Here is a 22,857-nt window from a genome sequence, read left to right on the forward strand (position 1 = left end):
TGGCTAACGCGACGGTCTAGAGTTTCGAGACTCTCTGATCGCGGGTTCTATCCCCGCCCGTGGTATGACTCTGATCGCGGGTTCTATCCCCGCCCGTGGAATGGTTTATATTATTGGTACTTAGTGTGGTGCAGTGACGAACATTAAAAATTTCTTCTTTTGAAATACGAGTCGTATACAGTTTGGTTGTGGTGGAGGTACAAGAAAATCTAGAAAAGCTAAATACAGTGATCTATAAGTACTCAAAACTTCACGCTGTAAAAAAGGATGCCAGAGGTCACCGGCCGTTCGTCATAGTAGGAGTACCACAAATCACCGGCCGTTCGTCATAGTAGGAGTGCCAGAAATCACCGGCCGTTCGTCATAGTAGGAGTGCCAGAAATTACCGGCCGTTCGTCATAGTAGGAGTGCCAGAAATCACCGGCCGTTCGTCATAGTAGGAGTGCCAGCACCGGTTTCTCCAATACGCATGTTATACTTTTTGTATCAACTGAACATTATTACTCTGTTAAATATTCTAGTGGTCCTTTCACGAGCTAGCTCAAAAATCTCCGACCGGATTTATTAAAATAAGTGATCCACTGACTGGATTTCGTCTGGATTCGTCTAGAAATAAGTGAACCAATGACTGGATTCATATGCTTATGGTGTTTTAGGTGGCCTTATCAAACATCCAAACAAAATAACTATTAGAGTGGTAAGATTGCTCCAAATACATACACATACAGATAAAATAGATACAATACAAATAGACAGATCTCCACTTTAAGGAAGCTTTTAATAGAACATACAGTAAAACAACCAATAAAATCACATCATGAAACCCAGTGTAGTCTGCAACCAAACAAACAAACGGGTTATTGCATGGATTACATGCAATTTCTGTGGTGAGTGGAGCCACGCTCCTTGTGCAGGTATTCAGGAATCATCTACAAGAAATATTAAACCAGGGAAGTGTTTTTGGGTATGCCCAAATGAAACCGAACTATCGAATAAAATCACATTGGTATTAAAAGATAACATCAAAATGGTTTTTATAAAAAACATGGCAGAATTCTATAACAGATGGGAAAACAAAAAGAAACCTTGGCTAGATGGTGATATCGTCCCTGGTACAAATGTTGTCCTGGCAGACAGTAGCTGTAAGAATGAAGAAATAAATAATGGTGGCCTGGAGGAGGACAAGAGCTCTAGTGGGAAAATAGGTGTAGACAAGGACATGCTAAAAAAAATGTTGCAAATTAGCAATACCACAGGACACAAGGGAATGCCCCGAGAAATGGTGAAGATAAATTTCCAGAAATAACTGAAGGCTCCATTGTTAGCACTAGTACTGAAGAAAGAAATGAGACAGGAATACACACACCAGTAGGGAATGCAGTCACAAAAAAAAGCAAACAGAAACCAGGCCTATGCAAATTCTATGCACCATACCACGGGAGGGGTTTGAACTCGCAATCACAGTTACAAAACTCCAGACCGTCACATTAGCCACTAGGCCAGCTAGCTGCAATAAGTTTCATCCAACTAGGCATGTTTCTACACCATAGGAAGGTTAGCATAGGCACCACTGTGGTCACAGTGGTATATTTGCAAAGATGAATGTTTTCGGATTGGTGGTATTGGTAGTATGGGTGATGGAAGGGATAGACTCAGAAGTGTCCCTGTTCGCAGCCGATGTGAAGTTAATGAGGAAAGTTAAATCAGAAAATTATCAGACAGGGCTTCAAAGAGTCCTGAAGAGGTTGGACACCTGGTTCAGCAACTGGATTCTCGAATTTAACCCCGTCAAATGCAAAGCCATGAAGATCGAGAAAAGGCAAAGAAGACTGCAGACAGAGTATAGGCTAGGCGTCCAAAGACTATAAACCTCGCTCAAGGAGAAAGATCCAGGGGTAAGTATAACACCGAGCACGTCTCCGGAAGGACACATCAACCAGATAACAGCTGCAGCATATGGGCGCCTGGCAAACCTGAGAATAGCATTCCGATACCTTAGTAAGGAATCGTTCAAGACACTGTACACCGTCTACGTCAGACCCATACTGGAATACGCGGCACCATTCTGGAACCTACATCAGGTCAAGCACGTCAAGAAATTAGAGAAAGTACGAAGGTTTGCGACAAGGTTAGTTCCAGAGGTAAGGGGAATGTCCTACGAAGGAAGGTTAAGGGAAATCGGCCTGACGACACTGGAGGACAGGAGGGTTAGAGGAGACATGATAACGGCATACAAAATACTGCGTGGAATAGACGAGGTGGACAGAGACATGGTGTTCCAGAGAGGTGACACAGAAACAAGGGATCACACTTGGAAGTTGAAGACTCAGATGAATCAAAGGGATGTTAGGAAGTATTTCTTCAGTCATAGAGTAATCAGGAAGTGGAATAGTCTAGCAAGTGATGTAGTGGAGGCAGGAATTAAGACAAGGTATGATAAAGCTCATGGAGCAGGGAGAGAGAGGACCTAGTAGCGTTCAGTGAAGAGGTGGGGTCAGGAGCTGAGTCTCGACCCCTGCACCCACAATTAGGTGAATACAATTAGGCGAGTACAGGGTCTAAAGCCAGCAACGAACAAAATACCTTTCATTTGTGTACTGCTTACAGAGTCAAATACAATGGTCGGAGGTTTCATGGAGATCCACATTAGGAATCACTTGGACAATGAAATATGGACCACGGGTTACAACCTATACAGATTTGCCAGAGTGAACAGGAAAAAGGTCCGGAGCTGGCCTGTATATCACCGAGTCACTTATTTGCTCAGAACTACTAAATGCCTCAATTGATGTAGTGGAATTTTAACAATAAAGATCGAGAACCAAAACTTGGTCATTGTGGTTGTATACAAACCTCCGGATGCAACGTCCCAACAATTCCAGGAACAGCTTTTGAAAATTGACCACTGTCTGGAAAATCTTCCAGCTGTTGCCCCCAACATCTTGCTCCTGGGGGATTTCAACCTAAGGTACCTAAATTGGAGGAATATAGCAAATAATGTTGAAGCAGAGATAACACCAGGAGGCAGCTCAGATGACAACTCACACAACACGAGCATTTGAATCTCTGAACCAAATTCTCCTTAAACCAGCAAATAATAGAGCCAACAAGACTGGAGAATACGCCGGACCTCATCTTCACTAACAGTGATGATCTGATACGAAATGTCATATCAAAAACAATATACTCAGATCACAATACATTAGAGGGCCAGACATATATGCGGGGAGCCCCAGACCGACAAAATGTGAACAGTCATGAGAGAGCCTTCACCAAATTCAACTTCAATAACAAAAACATAAGGTGGGAACAAGTAAACCAAGTCATCAATAATATAAACTGGGAAGGTAGGTTAGTATCCATGTTGCTTAGACTATGTCTGGAACAAATTAACGCTGTGGCACTTGAGGTATGCTCAAGGCATATTCCCTTAAGGAAAAGGAGAAGATGTAAACTAGAGAAAGGCGCTCCCTATACAGATGAAGGCAAAGAATAACAGAGGCTACAAGAGGCCAATATATCTGCAATACGTAGGGAGACACTGGTCAAAGAAATAGCAAACATCGAACAGAAGCTAAAGGAATCTTACAGGAGTCAAGAAACGCGAGAACTAAAAGCCATAAATGAAACTGAAAGAAACCCAAAGTATTTCTTTTCTTATGCCAAATCAAAGTCGAGAACAACATCCAGTATCGGGCCCCTACTTAAACAAGATGGGTCCTACACAGATGACAGCAAGGAAATGAGTGAGCTACTCAAGTCCCAACATAACTAGGTTTTTAGCGAGCCGCTAACCAGACTGAATCGAAGATCTAAATGAGAGAGAGACATTATCCTGACACCAAATGACTTTGAAAAGGCGAAAATGACTCCCCCAGGCCCAGACTCATAGAACTCAGTCTTCATCAAAAACTGCAAGAAGCCCCTATCACGTGCCCTAAACATCCTATGGAGATGGAGCATGGATACTGGAGCTGTCACACAGTTACTAAAAAAACAGACATAGCCCCACTCCACAAAGAGGGCAGTAAAGCAATAGCAAAGAACTACAGACTGATAGCGCTAACGTTCCATATCATAAAAATCTTTGAAAGGGTTATAAGAAGCAAGATCACCACCCATTAGATACCCATCAGTTACACAACACAGGGCAGCATGGGTTTAGAGCATGTCGCCCCTGTCTGTCCCAACTACTGGACCACTAGTAATGTACACAGACTTTGCAAAAGCCTTTGACAAGTGTGACCCTGGTGAAATAGCCCACAAAATGCGTGACAAAGGAATAACAAGACAAGTTGGTAGATGGATCTGTTATTTCCTAACAAACAGAACACAGAGTAGTAGTAGTAAACACAGTAAAGTCCGAGGCAGCTACGGTGAAAAGCTGTTCCACAAGGCACAGTACTCGCTCCCATCTTGTTCCTCATCCTCATATCGGACAGACAGGGATATAAGCCACGGCGCCGTGTCTTCCTTTGCAGATGACACCCGAATTTGCATGACAAGTGTCCCCCACTGTAGACACTGCAAGACTCCAGGGAGACATCAACCAAATCTTTAAATGGGCTGCAGAAAACAATATGAAGTTCAAAAATGAGAACTTTCAATTACTCCGATATGGAAAACTTGAGGAAATTAAAACTTCATCGGAGTATAAAACAAATCAATAGAGCGAAAAAGTATTGTCAAAGATCTGGGAGTGATCATGTCAGAGGATCTCACCTTCAAGGACCATAACACTGTATCAACCGCATCTGCTAGAAAAATGACAGGATGGAAAATGAGAACCTTCAAAACCAGGGATGCCAAGCTCATGATGACACTCTTCAGGTCGCTTTTTCTATCTAGGTTGGAATATTGCTGTACACTAACAGCACCTTTCAAGGCAGGTGAAATTGCTGACCTAGAAAATGCTCAGAGAACCTTCACGGCACATTTAATTGTGATAAACCACCTCAATTACTGGGGAAGCTTGAAGTTCCTCAACCTGTACTCCCTAGAACGCAGGAGGGAGAGATACATGATTATGTACGCTTGTAAAATCCTAGAGGAATTAGTACCAAACTTGCACACGAAAATCACGCAAAAGACTCGGCAGACGATGCAACATTCCCCCAATGAAAAGTAGGGGTGCCACTAGCACGATAAGAAACAACACAATAAGTGTCAGGGGCCCAAGACTGGTCAACTCCCTCCCAGCATACATAAAGAAGATTATCAATAGACCCCTGGCTGTCTTCAAGCAGGCACTGGACAGTCACCTAAAGTTAGTACCTGACCAGCCGGGTTGTGGTTCGTATGTAGGACTGCGAGTGGCTAGTAGTAACAGCCTGGTTGATCAGGCCACCATGAGGCCTGGTTACAGACTGTGCCGCGGGGGCGTTGGCTCCTGGAAATCTCTCCAGGTATACTCCAGGTGATGGCAGTCCGGGTGTCATCCGCAAAGGCTAACATCTTGTGTAAGTTACTGGAGTAGAGCTGTTAAAATAAAAGTCGTAGCACGTATAGCAACCTGGAATGTCTTCAACGTCTCAAAATGAAGTGAATATTAGTAAACCGTCATTATTTTACTAAAGGATGTTGAAAATTATTATGAGTTAATTAACTGAAATGTGTTTAGATATGAGACGAGCTTCTTGTTCTTCAGTTGTTGACATGTTCCAACAATTTTTCTAGGAGTCTTATGCAAGTCTAGTAAATATGATTGTTTTATTGAATTTACCTCCTATAGTGTGCTAGTGTTCTTTATTTATAAGCAATAATCTTGATAATTTGCTATGATTTTTTATGATAGCATAATTTGTTTACGAGGATTAAGTTGGAGTATGAGCTAGGAGCATGGACGAGAAAGTGGAAAGATTAAGAGAGACTCCATCAGCATTTTTTTCAGTGCCAACACGGCATCGGCTGCTATTTTGGAATACAGAGTGCAGGCGGCCGGAAAAAAAAGGCTACCTTTGACTGAACTTTATGTAATGAATGAAGCCAAACTACTGTGAACCACCCATGTCAAATGTTCTGCTACTTATGAAGAACGAATTAATCACACCCTTAAGTAAATATGGCAGTAATATTATTGTAAGATAAAGTCTCTTGAAATCTTATGGATGGCCTGTATTTGTGGAAAGGGATGTCATACCTTCGAACAGACGTTATTTTTGCTGTACGTTATTGTTTTGTACTTTTGTATGCCTAATTTTCACAAGTTAATAATGTTTCTTTAGAGCCAAGTATACCAGGAACTGTCTGTACTGTTGTATTAAATACAGTTTTACTAGAGTCGACAGTATAGTGGGATGTCTACCATTCATAGTGTCGAGAGCCAGAGTCTACCAGAAATCAATCCATTAGAGTTAACTATTTTATTTTGCATGGTTGTGTCGAATGCTTAGGCCTGCATGCTTGCAGGTGGTGGCAGCAATTAAATATTAATTTAATTAATTACCCCTTTTCTCAAATTCCCCCTCTTTATCTTCCTTCATCTTGTGTAAGTGTAAACATTTAGCTTTGTACCATGATCTCTCAACCTCAGGCTGACGTCATTTTCCCTGGTGACAACAATCTAATGTCCATTATTTATTATAGTCTCTCATGAAAAATCTGTGTAACTGTTTACCGAGTGTAATTGTGAGGTAACAACCTTGGAACCTTTTATGAGGCAAGGGCAGGAGGTGTTCAATGTAAATGATTAGGGATACAAATCTGGAATGTAGGGAAACCATTCTGGGAAGATACTTACGAAAAGATTCTCCTAATAGTTTATAATATTTAAAAAACTAGTTAAGTATATGATAATGACTTCCAGAGAGAGACTTTTCTAAAAGTTTGATATTGCTGTATTAAACACTTGTTTACAAAATATTTAAGTATGTATTCTCCTTATAGAAATTGTTTTGATGTATTTTGGAATTCGGATTAAGGTAAACAATTGTAAGGCCAGCATATAAAAAATGAAAGATGGAAATGGGATTTGTACATTTTTTTCTGCGCTTGAAATTTTTGATGCATTAGTAAGCAGTATTTACCTTTTATCCCGTGTCTTGTATGTTTCTTTTTGTCCAAGACGAGTAACAGACTTGTTGAAACTTGAAGGGAGAACAGGTGATAACAGTTTAATTCCCTGGTATGGTCTAGGTGTCGAACTGAATAATTTAAGCTGTTTTACTTTTCTATATTTGTTTTATGATGGGTTCTTTTGTACGCAGTTCTTTTGTTGTATTTTAAAGTTTTAGGTGTGAAACAGTTACGTTCATTAGTATGTTTGTGTGTTTAAAAGTATATTTCAGGCTGCTCCATATTCATTATATTTTTTTTTTTATTTTTGTATCTAATAAGCTGTGAATTTTCTTAATGAAACAGAGGTAATGGTTCGTTAAGGAACCTTTGATTGGAAGAATGAGTAGTGAGACAGTACTAATTTCTGTTAATATATTGGCCATTTACCACCAAGGGAGGGTGACCAGAAAAGAATAAACACTTCCATGATTCATTCCATCACTGTCTTGCCAGAAGTGCACTTACACTACAGTTAAAAAGCTGCAACATATTAACACACCTGCTTCAGAGTGTCAACACTATACTTCCCACCTCCAGGACTCAAGTCCAGCCTGCCGGTTTCCTTGAGTCCCTTCATGTTACTTTGCTCACACTAACGGCACGTCAAGTCATTAAAACCATTTGTTTCTACTTGCTCTTATCTAACACGCTAACGTACGCTTCTTAGAAGTCCAAGCCCCTCCTTTACCCTCTCCCTCCAACCTTTCCTAAGCCTACCCCTACTCCGCTTTCCTTCCACTAAAAATTTATAGGATCTGCAATTAATTCTATTTCGTTTCATTCTCTGTTTTCGAACCACCTCAAAAACCTCCTCCTCAGCATCTGGATAATACTTTTAGTAACCACCAACCCTCCTCCTAATTTCCAAGCTATGGATTCTCTGCATTATCGTATATTTACACCTCACATTATTTTCAGAAACGACATCTCCACTGCCTCAGCCTTTTCCTTATTTCAATATTTACCTCCCATGCGTCACACGTGTATAAGAGCGTTGTTATAACTATACTCTCATACATTCCCCTCTTTGATTCTATGGATAACGTTCTTTGTCTCCACAGACTTCTCAGGTGCACTACTAACATTCTTCCCCTCATCAGTTCTACGATTCACCTCGTCTTTCATAGACCCATTTACTGCCAAGTCCACTCGCACATATCCTATTACATTCACTTCCTCCAATCTCCCTCCCTCCAATCTGATATCCAATCTTTCATTACATAAAATTATCCTCAACATCCTATGTTCACTTTTATTTTCCGTCTTTTACATGCCCTACTAAACTTGTCCACCAACCTCTGCAACGTCTCTACAGAATCTTCCAAAAGCAAAGAGTCATCAGCAAACAGCAACTGTGACAACTTCCACTTTGTGTTAGATTCTTTATTTTTAATCCCACACCTCTTGCCAACGCCCGAGCATTCACTTCTCTTACAACCCTATGTTTAAATGTACTTAACAACCATGGTGACATCTCGCATCCCTGTCTAAGGCCTACTTTTACTGGGAAATAATGTCCCTCTCTCCTGAGTCTCACTATCCTCGTAAAAAAAAAACTGCTGCTTTCAGTAACCTATTCCATATACATGTATTTGCAACATCTGTCCCATTGCCCCTCTATATACCTTATCATACACCTTTTCCAAACCCATAAATGCAACAAATGCTGTTCACCTATATGTTTCATAGTAAACATTTGGTCTACACACTCCCTACCTCTCCTAAAGCCTTGTTCATCTATCCTGCTCTCTGCCTTGCTCTTCTTTCAATAATAACTACTTTACTATATATACTCAACAGGCTTATTACCCAGAGTACCATTCCCTCTTCCATACACCTAATAAATAAAAACACTAACCACTCCAAAACTATATCCCCACCTGCTTTTAACATTTGTCAATATCCTATTAATCCCAGCTGCTTTACCCCTTTCATTCTACCCACTGCTTCACCCACTTTCCCCCACACTCACAACTAGCTCTTTCTCAAGCCTACTTGATGTTATACCTCTTTCCCCAAAGCACGTAATCACAGCTTCCCTATCTTCTTCAACTTTTAACAGTTCCTCAAAATATTCCCTCCACCTTCTCGATACCTCTAATTCTCAATCTAATAACTCTCCTCTCCTAATTTTAATTGCCAAATCCTTTCGTTCTCTAGGCTTACTCAACTTATTAATCTCACTCCAAAACTTTATCTTATTCTCAACAATATTTGTTGATAGCATCTCGCCTACTCTCTCATTTACTCTTTTACATTCCTTCACCACTCTCTTAACCTCTCTCTTTCTCTCCATATACTCCTCCCTCCTTGTATCACTTCTGTTTTGTAAAAATCTCTCATATGCTATTTCTCTCTTACTCTCTTTACATCATCATTCTACCAATCGTTCTTCTTCCCTCCTGCACCCACTTTCCTGTAACCACAAACATCAGCTGAGCACTAACACTGCATTCTTAAATCTACACCATACTTGTTCAACCTCATTGCCTATACTCTCACTAGCCCATCTTTCTTTCAATAGTTGTTTATATCTTACCTTAACTGCCTTATTGTTTAGTTTATTAACTTTCACTTCTCTCTTACCTGCTGATTCCATTCCCCTTTTATCTTATCTACCTTTTACTCTCTCTGTAGCAACAACTAATAAATTATCTGGTATCTGTGTCCTACTATAAACATGTACATCCTGAAGTCTACCCATCAGTCTTATCTACCAATACACAGTCCAGCAAACTACTCTCATTATGCCCGATTATATCTTTGTTAAAATGTATATTACCTATTACCAAACCACTTTCTATACAAAATTCAAAGGTCCCCCTTATCATTGACACCTGGCACCCCAAACTTACCTAGCACCCCAAACTTACCTGGCGCCCCAAACTTACCAAGCACCCCAAACTTACCTAACACCCCAAACTTACCTAGCACCCCAAACTTACCTAGCATCCCAAACTTACCTAGCATCCCAAACTTACCTAGCACCCCAAACTTACCTAGCACCCCAAACATACCTACCACACCCTCTCTAACCGTTTCTCCCACTTTAGTATTTAGGTCCCTTACCTCAGTTTCTCACATGGTTCGAAGGTTCCTTAACATTCGCTTTACATCTTCCAAAATCTCTCTCTCCTCTACACTCCTCTCTTCTCCAGGTACACACACACACACACACACACACACACACACACACACAATTATAATGTACTTTGAGCATCCGTTCATTATTTTAAATGTTAGGGTTAATTGATGCTTATTCTGAAGTGCAGTAATATGTGCACTTTAAGTGTTGATGTTGGCTGCCAAAAGGAAGGTCATTTGTAAAGTGAATCCTCATTAAGGATTAGAGTTATTTCCCATTTTAGAATTTCTGTCAAGAAGAGAGGGACGCAAATGATTCTTTTATTTTATATTTTGTTTGGCTGGATGATGAATCAAATGGTAGTGTGATCGTGTGTGATCGTGTGTGATCGTGTGAGTGTGTGTGTGTGAGAGTGTGTGTGAGTGTGAGTGTGTGGTGTGTGTGTGTGTGTGTGTGTGTGTGTGTGTGTGTGTGTGTGTGAGTGTGTGTGTGTGTGAGTGTGTGTGAGTGTGAGTATGTGTGTGTGTGTGTGTGTGTGTGTGTGTGTGTGTGTGTGTGTGTGAGTGTGTGTGTGTGAGTGTGTGTGTGTGAGAGTGTGTGTGTGTGAGAGTGTGTGTGTGTGAGAGTGTGTGTGTGTGAGAGTGTGTGTGTGAGTGTGTGTGTGTGAGTGTGTGTGTGTGAGTGTGTGTGTGTGAGTGTGTGTGTGTGAGTGTGTGTGTGAGTGTGTGTGTGTGTGTGTGTGTGTGTGTGTGTGTGTGTGTGTGTGTGTGTGTGTGTGTGTGTGTGTGTGTGTGTGTGTGTGTGTGCGCGCGCGCGCAAGGGAAAGGTAACAGTGCCTCATGGCATTGCTACCTCTGTTCATTATATTGATAAGAGGTGATAAGAGGCTACTGGAATGGGGCTGATAAAACATGTGTCATCTATAGTCCATATTGCAGACTGGTATGTCTATAACATTTCTAAATGCACTAGTAGACAAGCAATGCGAGCAAATATGCAGTAATTTAGTTTTTTGTAACTAAAGTGTAATGAACAAATACGAGCCTTGAAGACATAGGTGTAATATCAGCAAACCATCATTATTTTACTAAAGCAGATTGAAAATTATTGCATCATGAGTAAATTAACTGAATATCGAGACGCTTCTTGTTTTTCAAATGTTGAGATGTTGCAACAAATTTCTGGAAGTTTTATACATTGCTATTAAGTTTGACTGATTGAAAATATCTTTAGTGTGCTAATATACTTTAGTTAATTGTAATAAATAATTTTGCTAATAAAAAATTGGTAAACTGCTTGTTGTACAAGTGTGAAAAAAAATATGTTAAATGCTAAACCCATGTAGGTCATTCAGCACGCAAGATGCAGTGGAGGCTCGGTCCTTCGTCTGGCGAGCGCCAGACAGACACACATCCTATTTGTACTCATCATTAGTGTACAAGCTTTAACATCATGTTGTTACGAGGAGTGTCATACTAGGAGTATGATGGATGTTTATTATTGTAACCAAGCGCTAAACCCACTAGCGCTGGTATGAGGTAGGAACATGGAGGAGAAATTGTTGATACTAAGAGACATTCTCCAATGCATTCAGCATTTTTTCCAATGCTAAATGCATTGGAAAAAATGGTGTTATTTTGGAAAACATCGGCTACCAGGTGGCCGGAGAAAACACCATGTTTGACTGAAGTTTCTGTAATGAGTGTGAAAATAAGACCGAGGCCAAACTCTTGTGTCAGCTACTCATATAAAATTTCCTTCTATAACTGAAGCATGTGTGAATCATACTAACTCTACTACAGGTTAGTAATCATACTATTGTATAATTATACTGCAAATTAAAGCTTCTTCAAATCTTATTATGAATTATGTGATGATCCTCTCATTTGGTTTTTGAGAGGATATTAAATTTGCAGTACAATCTTATTTGTTCATAAAGGCAGTTAAATACTCATACATGCTATACACGCCCTCGTCTGCCGCCATGAACACCCTGATGCTGGTCGAAAATCTTCACGAGTTTTGATTGTCGTGACTTTCCAGCTCTTTTTTTTTTCGAAGTGTTTGCTCTCTTCTGCTCAGTTTTTCATTGTTCAAGACTATGGAGCTGAACTCTTCTTAAGGATGAGAGAAGGACCATCTCAACATTGCTTCTCCAAGGCAAGTCATCACATCTTTCTCTCAAATGTTATCACATTTGTATTCTACTGAATCCTACTCAGTAGATAATACGTTTTGAGAGTAAAGATACCTGACTGCTGCATGTGTGTGTCTTATTAATCTTGTGGGTTTTGTATAAGATTGTTTTACTTGTTATGTGACTCCAATTCCTTGGATCAGGAGACCACCAACATATAAGCATCCCCTTTCCCTTGAAGAGTCATGTTACAACTTGTGACTTCTTCATATACTGAGTCATGAATTGTAAAACAGATCAGTATTACTATACTTGTCAACATCATTGATTGGTGATATATCAATACCGAAAAACATGTAAATAAGAAAAAAGTGAGGCACTAGAACATTTTTTATGGAAACATTTGTCATTCCTATATAAGGTTTACTGAAAGCAGACAGCTGAGAGTGGTCAGTTGAAACACAGGTGGCGATAGTCATGGGTAGTGAATCCAGGGCGGGTTCATTATATCACCTAACTATAATATCATGTTGAGATACAACAGTATATGGTAAAACCCAGAGTTTTGCACCATTGTGTTAGATACTATCATCGCCACCTCTAAACAATACTGCTTTTCTAGTTTTTTTTTTTTAATAGACTAGCTTCACCCCATTTTATGAGAAGCTTTCGTGGGCTGCGATGCATCTCACGTGCTTTGCTTTTTCACTGATGCATACTTATTTCTTTATTCGTTCTTGCAGAATTGGTAATCACCAAGGTGTTGATACAGATGCTTCAACAGTACTAACTGCTGGCTGCTCCAAATCGCTGGAACGATGAAGCACTAAAAGTATGGTCATCACCGAGGTGTTGAACACTAGTGTTAACACTTAGTGTTGGCTTCTCCGTGTGGCCGGGAATCTCCTCGTAATAGTTCCAGTCCTGTACGTCAGCTATAACGCCAACGACGTAAAGCAAACCCACAGTGACGAACACGCCACACGTCAACAGGATGTTCACCTCCCATCCGTTCGTCTGTTAGGAGAAAAGCAAGTTAGTAAAGTACCTTCAGTGATAAACAATTTCACTTGCAATAAGAAGTCAATGGAAATAAATTTTACCTCATGTGAAGCAGGAACAGTGTAGGATTTGAACCCATCCCATATGGCAACAATTTGAACCCATTTCATGTGGCAATAATTTGAACCCATCCCATATGGCAACAATTTGAACCCATCCCATATGGAAACAATTTGAACCCATCCCATATGGCAACAATTTGAACCCATCCCATGTGACAATTTGAACCCATCCCATGTGGCAACAATTTGAACCTATCTTATATGGCAATAATTTAAACCCATCCCATATGGCAACAATTTGAACCCACCCCATGTGGCAACAATTTGAACCCATCCCATGTGGCAACAATTTGAACCCACCCAATATGGCATCAATTTGAACCCATCCCATGTGACAATTTGAACCCATCCCATGTGGCAACAATTTGAACTTATCTTATATGGTAATAATTTAAACCCATCCCATATGGCAACAATTTGAACCCATCCCATGTGGCAACAATTTGAACCCATCCCATGTGGCAACAATTTGAACCCATCCCATATGGCAACAATTCTAACCAATCTCATGTGGCAACAATTTGAACCCATTCCATGTGGCAGCAGTTTGAACCCATCCCATGTGGCAACAATCTGTAATTTCATGATGTGTGACTTCAGTCGTTTAGCTTGACCAAAATTACGAAGAGTAAAAAATATGTGGTAAATGGACCTGAATGAATTCAGTTAGAATATATTTATAAAAGTCGTTTCGGACCTTAGATCTTCATTACTTGAAATATATGAGTATGAGAGAAGACAAGATATAAATACAGAGGCAGAGAGCGAAGTGATGGAGGAGGTGGATATAGTCTCATACATACACTAAGTACACAACTATCAGACTACTACTATGTGCCAGGAATACACAGAAGTCACTACTGTGTCCGCTGTTTCCTAGTTTGCCAGCAACATTGGCCTAGCCTTTCATTAACAGTTATCGAAGACCGTATGCGTATTCGGCCACTTCGCAGAACCATATCGGATAGGACAAAACAAGACTAGCAACACTGCTGACGACCACCCTGCAGCTGAAACTGTCCAATCTCTTCGGTTTTAAGGACTGTCATCGCCCTCTGCTTTAACGATGACGAAGCCGGCGAGATCACCTGAGCCTCGGCCATAAACGTTTTAAAGGAACGTTCTCAAGTGGCTCCTTCCCTTGCGTTGAGGCCGAAGAAATAGGTATTTGTGAAGAAGTTTGATCGCGACGTCACCAATCATCAGAAGACTTGAAACAACTTATTAAACATCAGACTGACTCCAACACGAAAATTCCAACTGCCAGCTCTGTGATCAAGGTCACTTTGCCGAAATCTCCATGGCATCTCATTCCTTCAGTGAAGACCTCTTATTAGCACATTAATCCCATGAACATACAACCACATCACCCAATGTTGAACATGCTGTGCATGTAACCATCTCAACAAGTACTGTCCTTTGAAGGAAAAGAAATACTAATCCAACAGCAGCACTAAGGGGGAACTTAGGGAATGTACCTCTATCTCTCGACCAAAAATATCTCAACGGCATGAATGACCATAACGCTCTTGCAGCCAGGGGTTCGTTCATGGAGTAAATCGACTTAAGCTGTAATCAGTAAACTTCAAGCTGACACTCAGAATGCTTTATTCCTACACTCCCAGACGGCCCTCCCACCAAGACTATGAAATGCATGATGCATGCCCACACGAAAAACGCAGCCTTCTCTGGAACCTTCAACTCCACAGTCAGTGAACTCTTTCGCCTGAACAGCCTTTCCAGTTTGAAGTTTCCTGACACTGCACCATCAAAACAAATACTGAAAATATTCAATATAAGAGGCATCACCCAACCCACTCCTAACCCACCAGTTGCCCAAGCCACCCCTGACCCACCAGTTGCCCAAGCCACCCCTAAGCCACCTTCTGCCCAACCCACTCCTAACCCACCAGTTGCCCAAGCCACCCCTGACCCACCAGTTGCCCAAGCCACCCCTAAGCCACCTTCTGCCCAACCCACTCCTGACGCACCAGTTGCCCAAGCCATTCCTCACCCACCTTCTGCCCAACCCACTCCTAACCCACCAGTCTCCCAAGCCACCCCTCATCCACCCGCTACCCAAGCCACCCAGCCTCTAAGGTCTGTCTACTTCTACACCTGAAGACGGAGAAACTGAAATTGACAATCACACACTCGGTCTAACCTGGGAACACCTTCGACTTTGACTACATATACAAACAAGAACACTATTTTTGCAACATCTTAACCCTTGTCTCTGCAATGACACTGTCAAATACGCCTCCTTTGTCCCATACAAGTTCACACCACAACACATCTATGAAAGTGTCACTCAAATTTTCACAGTAAACTGAACTTTTACCGAACCTTTGCCGCTGCCTGCTATTCCCATCGTCTGAACCTCTGCTCCTGCCTGCTGTCCCCATCGTCTGAACCTCTGCTTCTGCCTGCTGTCACCATCGTCTGAACCTCTGCTCCTGCTTGCTGTCCCCATCGTCTGAACTTCTGCTCCTGCCTGCTGTCCCCATCGTCCTAACCTCTGCTCCTGCTTACTGTCCCCATCGTCTGATCGGCTTTTTTTCAACGCAGGTGTACGGTATCTAGACCAAGATTTTAGGAACAACTGATATCTGCGGGTGTCCTGTAACTAAACCTGAAGGACACATTCCCAGCATCCAGGAATGTCTCCAGTGTCTTTCAAAACACACTGATGCAAGACTCCAAAACGTTCAAAATAAGGTTGTTCTTAATTCGACAACAGCGGAAAGTGGAAGTCAAGAAAGTGTTGGTACACAACTGCAATTTTGTGATTAAAATAGTGAAATTTCTTCCTCACTCCCGTTTAATCATATTATAAATATACATGTCTAACTGAATGGCTTCAGAATTTAATGGCTGGAGCATCATTGGGCTAGGTGAGTACCCACTGGTGCAGGCAAATTTGCCAGTGTTTCAAATTAGTTTATAAAGCCTATAAATGTTGGCTTCAAACTTTAAACGCTAGAGTGTTTTCCGGGCTGAGGGACTGAGGGGCTCAAACTTTTGATCTTCAAACATTCCTCTCTGAATTGGACTGTTGAAGCCAGTGTGTGGAGACACTTCTCCACAATAGAGATACGCAAGTGTTGCACAAATATAAATTTTTCGATTTTTATCATATAGACAGCGATATCCAATAAATAAATAATGTTTCGTCTTGTAGTTTTCAATATTAACACTTGAAACATTACACAAGAAAAAAACACTCAATAATTTTAGACTTTAGGTGCAAATTAGTTTTAATAAAATTAAGAAATTGAATCTCAAATTGGTATTCACATTTTGAAAATTATAACAGGATTATGTTTCCTGAAGAGAAGTGCCTTAATGTTGGAGAGCTCTTGATCCAAGGAACTGGACTTACCCTTGTCATCCACTGATCGAATCTGAAGGCTGTCAATTCTATAGATGTTATATGACCCATACAAGGTTAGCACTTCACCAAGCTTAAAATAAAATGGAGTTCATTCTTAATGGCTGAAGTATCGTAAGATATATATTTTTTCGAGTTTAGGCTCTGCAAGCAAGTTTATTCAGGTATACACAAATACAGTTACATAGATTATCATTCATAGCAGCATATGTGTAGAGAACCTGGGATAACCCCAAAAAATCAGAGTGACTTATTTCCATTGGGGCCCTCTTAATACCGTATTATTACACTATGACGGAGATAATATCGTATTATTATGCTATAAAGAGAATATACGAGGAATAAGGCAAAATGAGTTATTTAAATTTACATGTGTGTGCGTTAGCTAAAAAAATCATAAAAATCCTCCTCCTCCCTTTGTGTCGCTACATTCATCAGGCACCTTTTGACTTTCTTCTTGAACTGGTTTATGCTATGACTGCCTCTGACATGTGCAGGCAGTCTGTTCCATTCCTTTATTGCTGTACAATAAAAGGTGTTTGAAGCCTAGCAACTGCGGGCACTACAGAGTTATGGTCTCTCCCCCTAGTAGTATGATTGCTTTGGTTCTCAGCCTTAACAAAATTGGTAGCAAGATATTCTGGACACTGAGTAATTTTATAAACTTGATTTAATTTCATTTGTTTTATTGTCTTCAACATCCAGTACTTCCAATTGTTGTAATTCATCCTGGCCTATATGCTGTGGAGAAAAATCTCCCGTTATGGGGATATCTCTGAGCCCTCTCAGCCCATCTTCTCAGCCCTCTGAGGGACTCAGCCCTCCCGGAAGAGGCTGATGGACTATTACTTCCTTACAGAGGAGACATATCCCCTTTCCGGAGAATTTTCTCCACACATGCTGTCTTGGACCCAGGTCCAAGAGGAAACTTACAATTTTGTTCTGGGTGATTTGCAGTTTATCTTCAAGTTTTTTGTCCAGGCAGAGTACCATGAAGAGCAAGCGTAGTCAACATGACACTGTATAAGGGCTAGGCATAGTGTCCTGGTGCATATTACGTTGAATTCTTTTCAATACCCGAGGACTGCAGCATCTGTTCAGCTTTAAACTATTATTGTTGTACTTTCGTCAAGGAAAGTTTCGCCTTGATTTTAGGTTATGCAAGTTTAATTAAGCAAATTGGATTCTTTGAAAAACTGGAGAATCTCTCTCCAAATCAGAAATAAGTCTCAGAAACTGGCTTCGCCGGATTATCCTAGTTTAAATCAACGTAATGTACTTTAATATGCATATAACATGTCTATACTTCAGAGGGCATTCTAAAAACTATTGTTATTTGCCCAAATTTTCAATACAACTCAATTACTTACCTTAGTCAAATGTTTTAACAAATATTGTATTTAAATATGGAGATGTCATAAACACAGGTTATTTAAGAATTTCATTTAAAATACTGACGAATGTGTTAATGAATGAACAAATGGTCACAAATTCTATACATGGCACACTGGAAAAAGCATGGAATTGAAAGAGCAGCACAGGTACAACGGTAGGATCTGCCAAGAGGCGAATGCTCTGTTTTGTTGTAAGCATATGGAATAGGTAGTAAGTTACAAAATGCTGTAAAGAGATTTTATGAGGATAGTAAGGCTCAGGTTAGGGTGTGTAGAAGAGAGGAAGACTACTTCTCGGTAAAAGTAGGTCTTAGATAGGAATGTGTAATGTCACCATGGTTAATATATATATAAACGGGGTTGTAAAAGAAGTAAATGCTAGTGTGTTCGGGAGAGGGGTGGGATTAAATTATGAGAAATCAAATACAAAATGGGAATTGACACAGTTACTTTTTGCTGATGATACTGTGCTTATGTGAGATTCTAAAGAAAAATTGCAAAGGTTAGTGGACGAGTTTGGGAGTGTGTGTAAGATAGAAAGCTGAAAGTGAACACAGAAAAGAGTAACGTGATGAGGGTATCAAATGATTTAAAGAGAAATTGGATATCAAATTGGAGAGGAATAGTATGGAAGAAGTGAATGTTTTCAGATATTTGGGAGTTGACGTGTCAGCAGATGGATGTATGAAGGATGAGGTTAACCATAGAATTTAGGAAGGAAAAAAGGCGAGTGGTGCATTGAGGTATATGTGGAGACAAAAACATTATCTATGGAAGCAAAGAAGGGAATGTATGAAAGCATAGTGGTACCAACACTCTTATATGGGTGTGAAGCTTGAGTTGTAAATGCTGCAGCGAGGAGGCGGTTGGAGGCAGTGGAGATGTCCTGTCTAAGGGCAATGTGTGGTGTAAATATTATGCAGAGAATTCGGAGTATGGAAATTAGGAGGTGATGAGTTAATAGTATTAGTCAGAGGACTGAAGAAGGGCGTTGAGGTGGTTTGGTCATTTAGAGAGAATGGATCAAAGTTGAATGACATGGAGAGCATATAAATCTGTAGGGGAAGGAAGGAGGGGTAGGGGGTCGTCCTCGAAAAGATTGAAGGGAGGGGGTAAAGGAGGTTTTGTGGGCGAGGGGTTTGGACTTCCAGCAAGAGTGTGCGAGCGTGTTAGATAGGAGTGAATGGAGACGAATGGTATTTGGGACCTGACGAGCTGTTGGAGTGTGAGCAGGGTAATATTTAGTGAAGGAATTCAGAGAAACTTTTATATAAAATGGATTTACTCGACTTTGTAATATTATCTGGTCGTATTACTTAGCTTTGTACATAGGTAGGTTATTTAATTAGTCCAAACTGTTGGTGCGACCTGGCCAAGCACCAGTAGGTGTTTTGAGCTGCTTAACCCCTGCTCCAACCGAGTCAAAGTTGGCTGGTAAAGCATCACTTTGTTCAGTTCATAACTTCCTCTGGACCAGGAAGGGTCTAAGGAAGTATCCACCTCTAAACCAACATTCGCCTCCCTAGAAAATACAAGGAATTTTCGGAAACTCATTTATAAGACTTATCTCGGTTGGAGAAGGTGGTTGAGAAGCTCTTAGAGAAAGTGAAGCCAAGTGAGCAAGTCTCTATGGTGTAAGAGGGCTTATTGCAGAGTGAACCCTATGTAAGAGCTCTATCAATGTGATGTTCAAGTTTTCAAGCAACGCTTGTGCATGTACATATACTGATATTTCCTGACACACTCAGAGCCACACAGTGGCTTCACTGTGTGGCGAAACGTTTCCTTAATAAAGATACCCAAGAGTTGCACGTGTCTAATTTAACAACGTGTCGGTTCTGTGAACCATTCATCTACAATCCTGTCAGACACTGCAACTTCTTGGATCTTAATACTTGGGAATTCTTCGCTTGCCTAACCCTTGGGCACGACCTACTTCCACATTGGACAAATGTGACACCACCTACGTCTACTGCACCTCTCCTGCCATACGGTTTATAAGCTGCTTCTCTGCTCATATGCCGTATTCTATTCAAGATTGATGGACTGACCTCATCGACTCAAGGTTGAGGGACTGATTACCTCATTCTCCTCCTGTTCTTCAAGTTTCTCCTGTGTATGGACTGATGAAGCCACTGTGTGGCGAAACGTTTCCTTAATAAAGATACCCAAGAGTTGCACATGTGTCTAATTTATCAACGTGTCGATTCTGTGAACCATTCATCTACATTACTACTACCTCCACCACTACTACTACTACTACTACTACCTCCACTACTACTACTACTACTACCTCCACCACTACTACTACTACTACTACCTCCACCACTACTACTACTACCACCACCACCACCTACTATCACCACTACTACCAGTACCACCACTGCTACCACCATCACCACTACTACTACTACCATCACCACCACTACTACTACCACCACCACCACTGCCACCACTACTACTACTACCACCACTACTACCACCACTACTACCATCACCACTACTACTACTGTGGCATGCAAAGAGTACGTAACCTTTATTCGGCGCATGTACACACCCTCATTTACAGGCTATCTCCCCCAACCAGCGAACCAGGTTGCTAAGAGTTGATGATGGGACCCCGTCGTTCAACTAGTGACCAGGTTCTAGCCAATAAGAAGATGGTTTTGGCAATCGCAGAGGTTATGTGGGTACCACTCTCCTGTCTGCCCTTGTCATTCCCATTCTAGAGCTGGTTGTGCACGGTCTGCTATCTTGTGGCTTCTATTTCTGCCTTGCTTACCGTGGAGTGCACTATACTTATCACTGTACATAGTGTACATATTGCTGTTCTAAATTGGTGAAGGATAATATAAGTCTTGACTCTTTCTGCTGTGTTTATTTTGCTCCCATTACACCCGGGATAACAGGCCATTTGGAATCCTGGGTTGTAATAACTACCACCACCACCACTACCACCACTACTACCACCACCACTACCACCACCACTACTGCCACCACTACTGCCACCACTACTGCCACCACCACCACCACTACCACCATCACCACTACTACTACTACCATCACCACTATTACCACCACCACCACTACTACCATCACCACTACTACTACCATCACCACTACTACTACCACCACCACCACCACTACTACCATCATCACCACTACTACTACCATCATCACCACTACTACCATCACCACTATTACCACCACCACTATTACCACCACCACCACTACTACCACCACAACTACAACCACCACCACTACTGCCACCATCACCACCATTACTACTACTACCCCCACCATTACCACCACCACTCCTACTACCACCACCACCACTACTACTACTACCACTGCTACTACCACCATCACTAATAGTATCACCACCACAAATAGTACCACCACTACTACTACCACTACTACCATCACCACTACTACTACTACTACCACCACCATTAACGCCATGACCACCACTATCACCATTACCACCCTTACCACCACTACTACCATCACCACTACTTCTACCACCACTACTGCCACTACCACCACTACTGCCACCACCACCACTACTGCTACGACCACTATTACCACCACTACAACCGCCACCATTACCAACACCACCACCGCCACCATTACCATCACTACCACTTCCGACCATTACCACCACCACCATTACCGCCATCACCACTACCATTATCACTCCCACCACCATTACCACCATCATTATCACCACCATTACCACTATAACCACTACCAACACTTCTCTCTTCTTCCGTCCATTCTTACTGTCACCCTCACCATCATCTTACCAGCACCATCTCCCGACCCTCACCATCACCATACACGCACCATCACCATACACGCACCATCACCATACACGCACCATCACCATACACGCACCATCACCTTACCCGCACAACTATCTTACCAGCACCATCACCTTACCCGCACCACCACCTTACCCGCACCACCACCTTACCCGCACCACCACCTTACCCGCACCACCACCTTACCCGCACCACCACCTTACCCGCACCACCACCTTACATAAGAACATAAGAAAGAAGAACCACTGCAGCAGGCCTACTGACCCATGCAAAGAAGGTCCATGTCCCCCCCCCCCGGTTTAGCCCAATGACCCACCTAATCAGGTCACTTCCACTTAAGGAAGGAGCACTGCATCACACCCAGCAGCACAAGCTAGTCAGGACCAACTCACACCCACCCACACCCACTCATGCATTTATCTAACCTATTTTTAAAACTACACAACGCTTTAGCCTCAATAACTGTACTCGGGAGTTTGTTCCGCTCATCCACAACTCTATTACCAAACCAGAGCTTTCCTATATCCTTCCTGAATCTCAATTTTTCCAACTTGAAACCATTGCTGCGAGTCCTGTCTTGGTTGGAAATTTTCAGCACGCTATTTACATCCCCTTTATTTATTCCTGTTTTCCATTTATACACCTCAATCATATCCCCCCTAATTCTACGCCTTTCTAGAGAGTGCAGATTCAGGGCCCTCAGTCTATCCTCATAGGGAAGATTTCTGATACATGGGATCAACTTTGTCATTCTCCTCTAAGTTTTTCAGAGCATTTATAGCCATTCTGTAATACGGTGATCAGAACTGCACAGCATAGTCTAAATGAGGCCTTACCAAAGATATA

At 41.5% G+C, this 22,857-nt stretch overlaps 1 protein-coding gene across 3 annotated transcripts in view; it reads right to left on the bottom strand.

The window, feature by feature from the left end:
• Positions 1 to 11,396: 11,396 nt before the first annotated feature.
• The window catches only part of LOC128696521 (uncharacterized transporter slc-17.2), a 164,692-nt gene continuing 153,231 nt past the window's right edge, over positions 11,397 to 22,857 (bottom strand). For 2 of the 3 annotated variants that reach the window (XM_053787801.2, XM_070094763.1), the window contains exon 9: positions 11,397 to 13,295. In XM_053787801.2, the coding sequence (XP_053643776.2) occupies positions 13,065 to 13,295 (231 nt within the window). In that variant the 3' untranslated portion in view covers positions 11,397 to 13,064. The remainder of the gene's footprint in view (positions 13,296 to 22,857) is intronic. The other variant, XM_070094762.1, reaches the window with a different exon arrangement.

Source organism: Cherax quadricarinatus, chromosome 47 (genome assembly GCF_038502225.1).
Source record: "Cherax quadricarinatus isolate ZL_2023a chromosome 47, ASM3850222v1, whole genome shotgun sequence".
Classification (NCBI taxonomy): Eukaryota; Metazoa; Arthropoda; class Malacostraca; order Decapoda; family Parastacidae; genus Cherax; species Cherax quadricarinatus.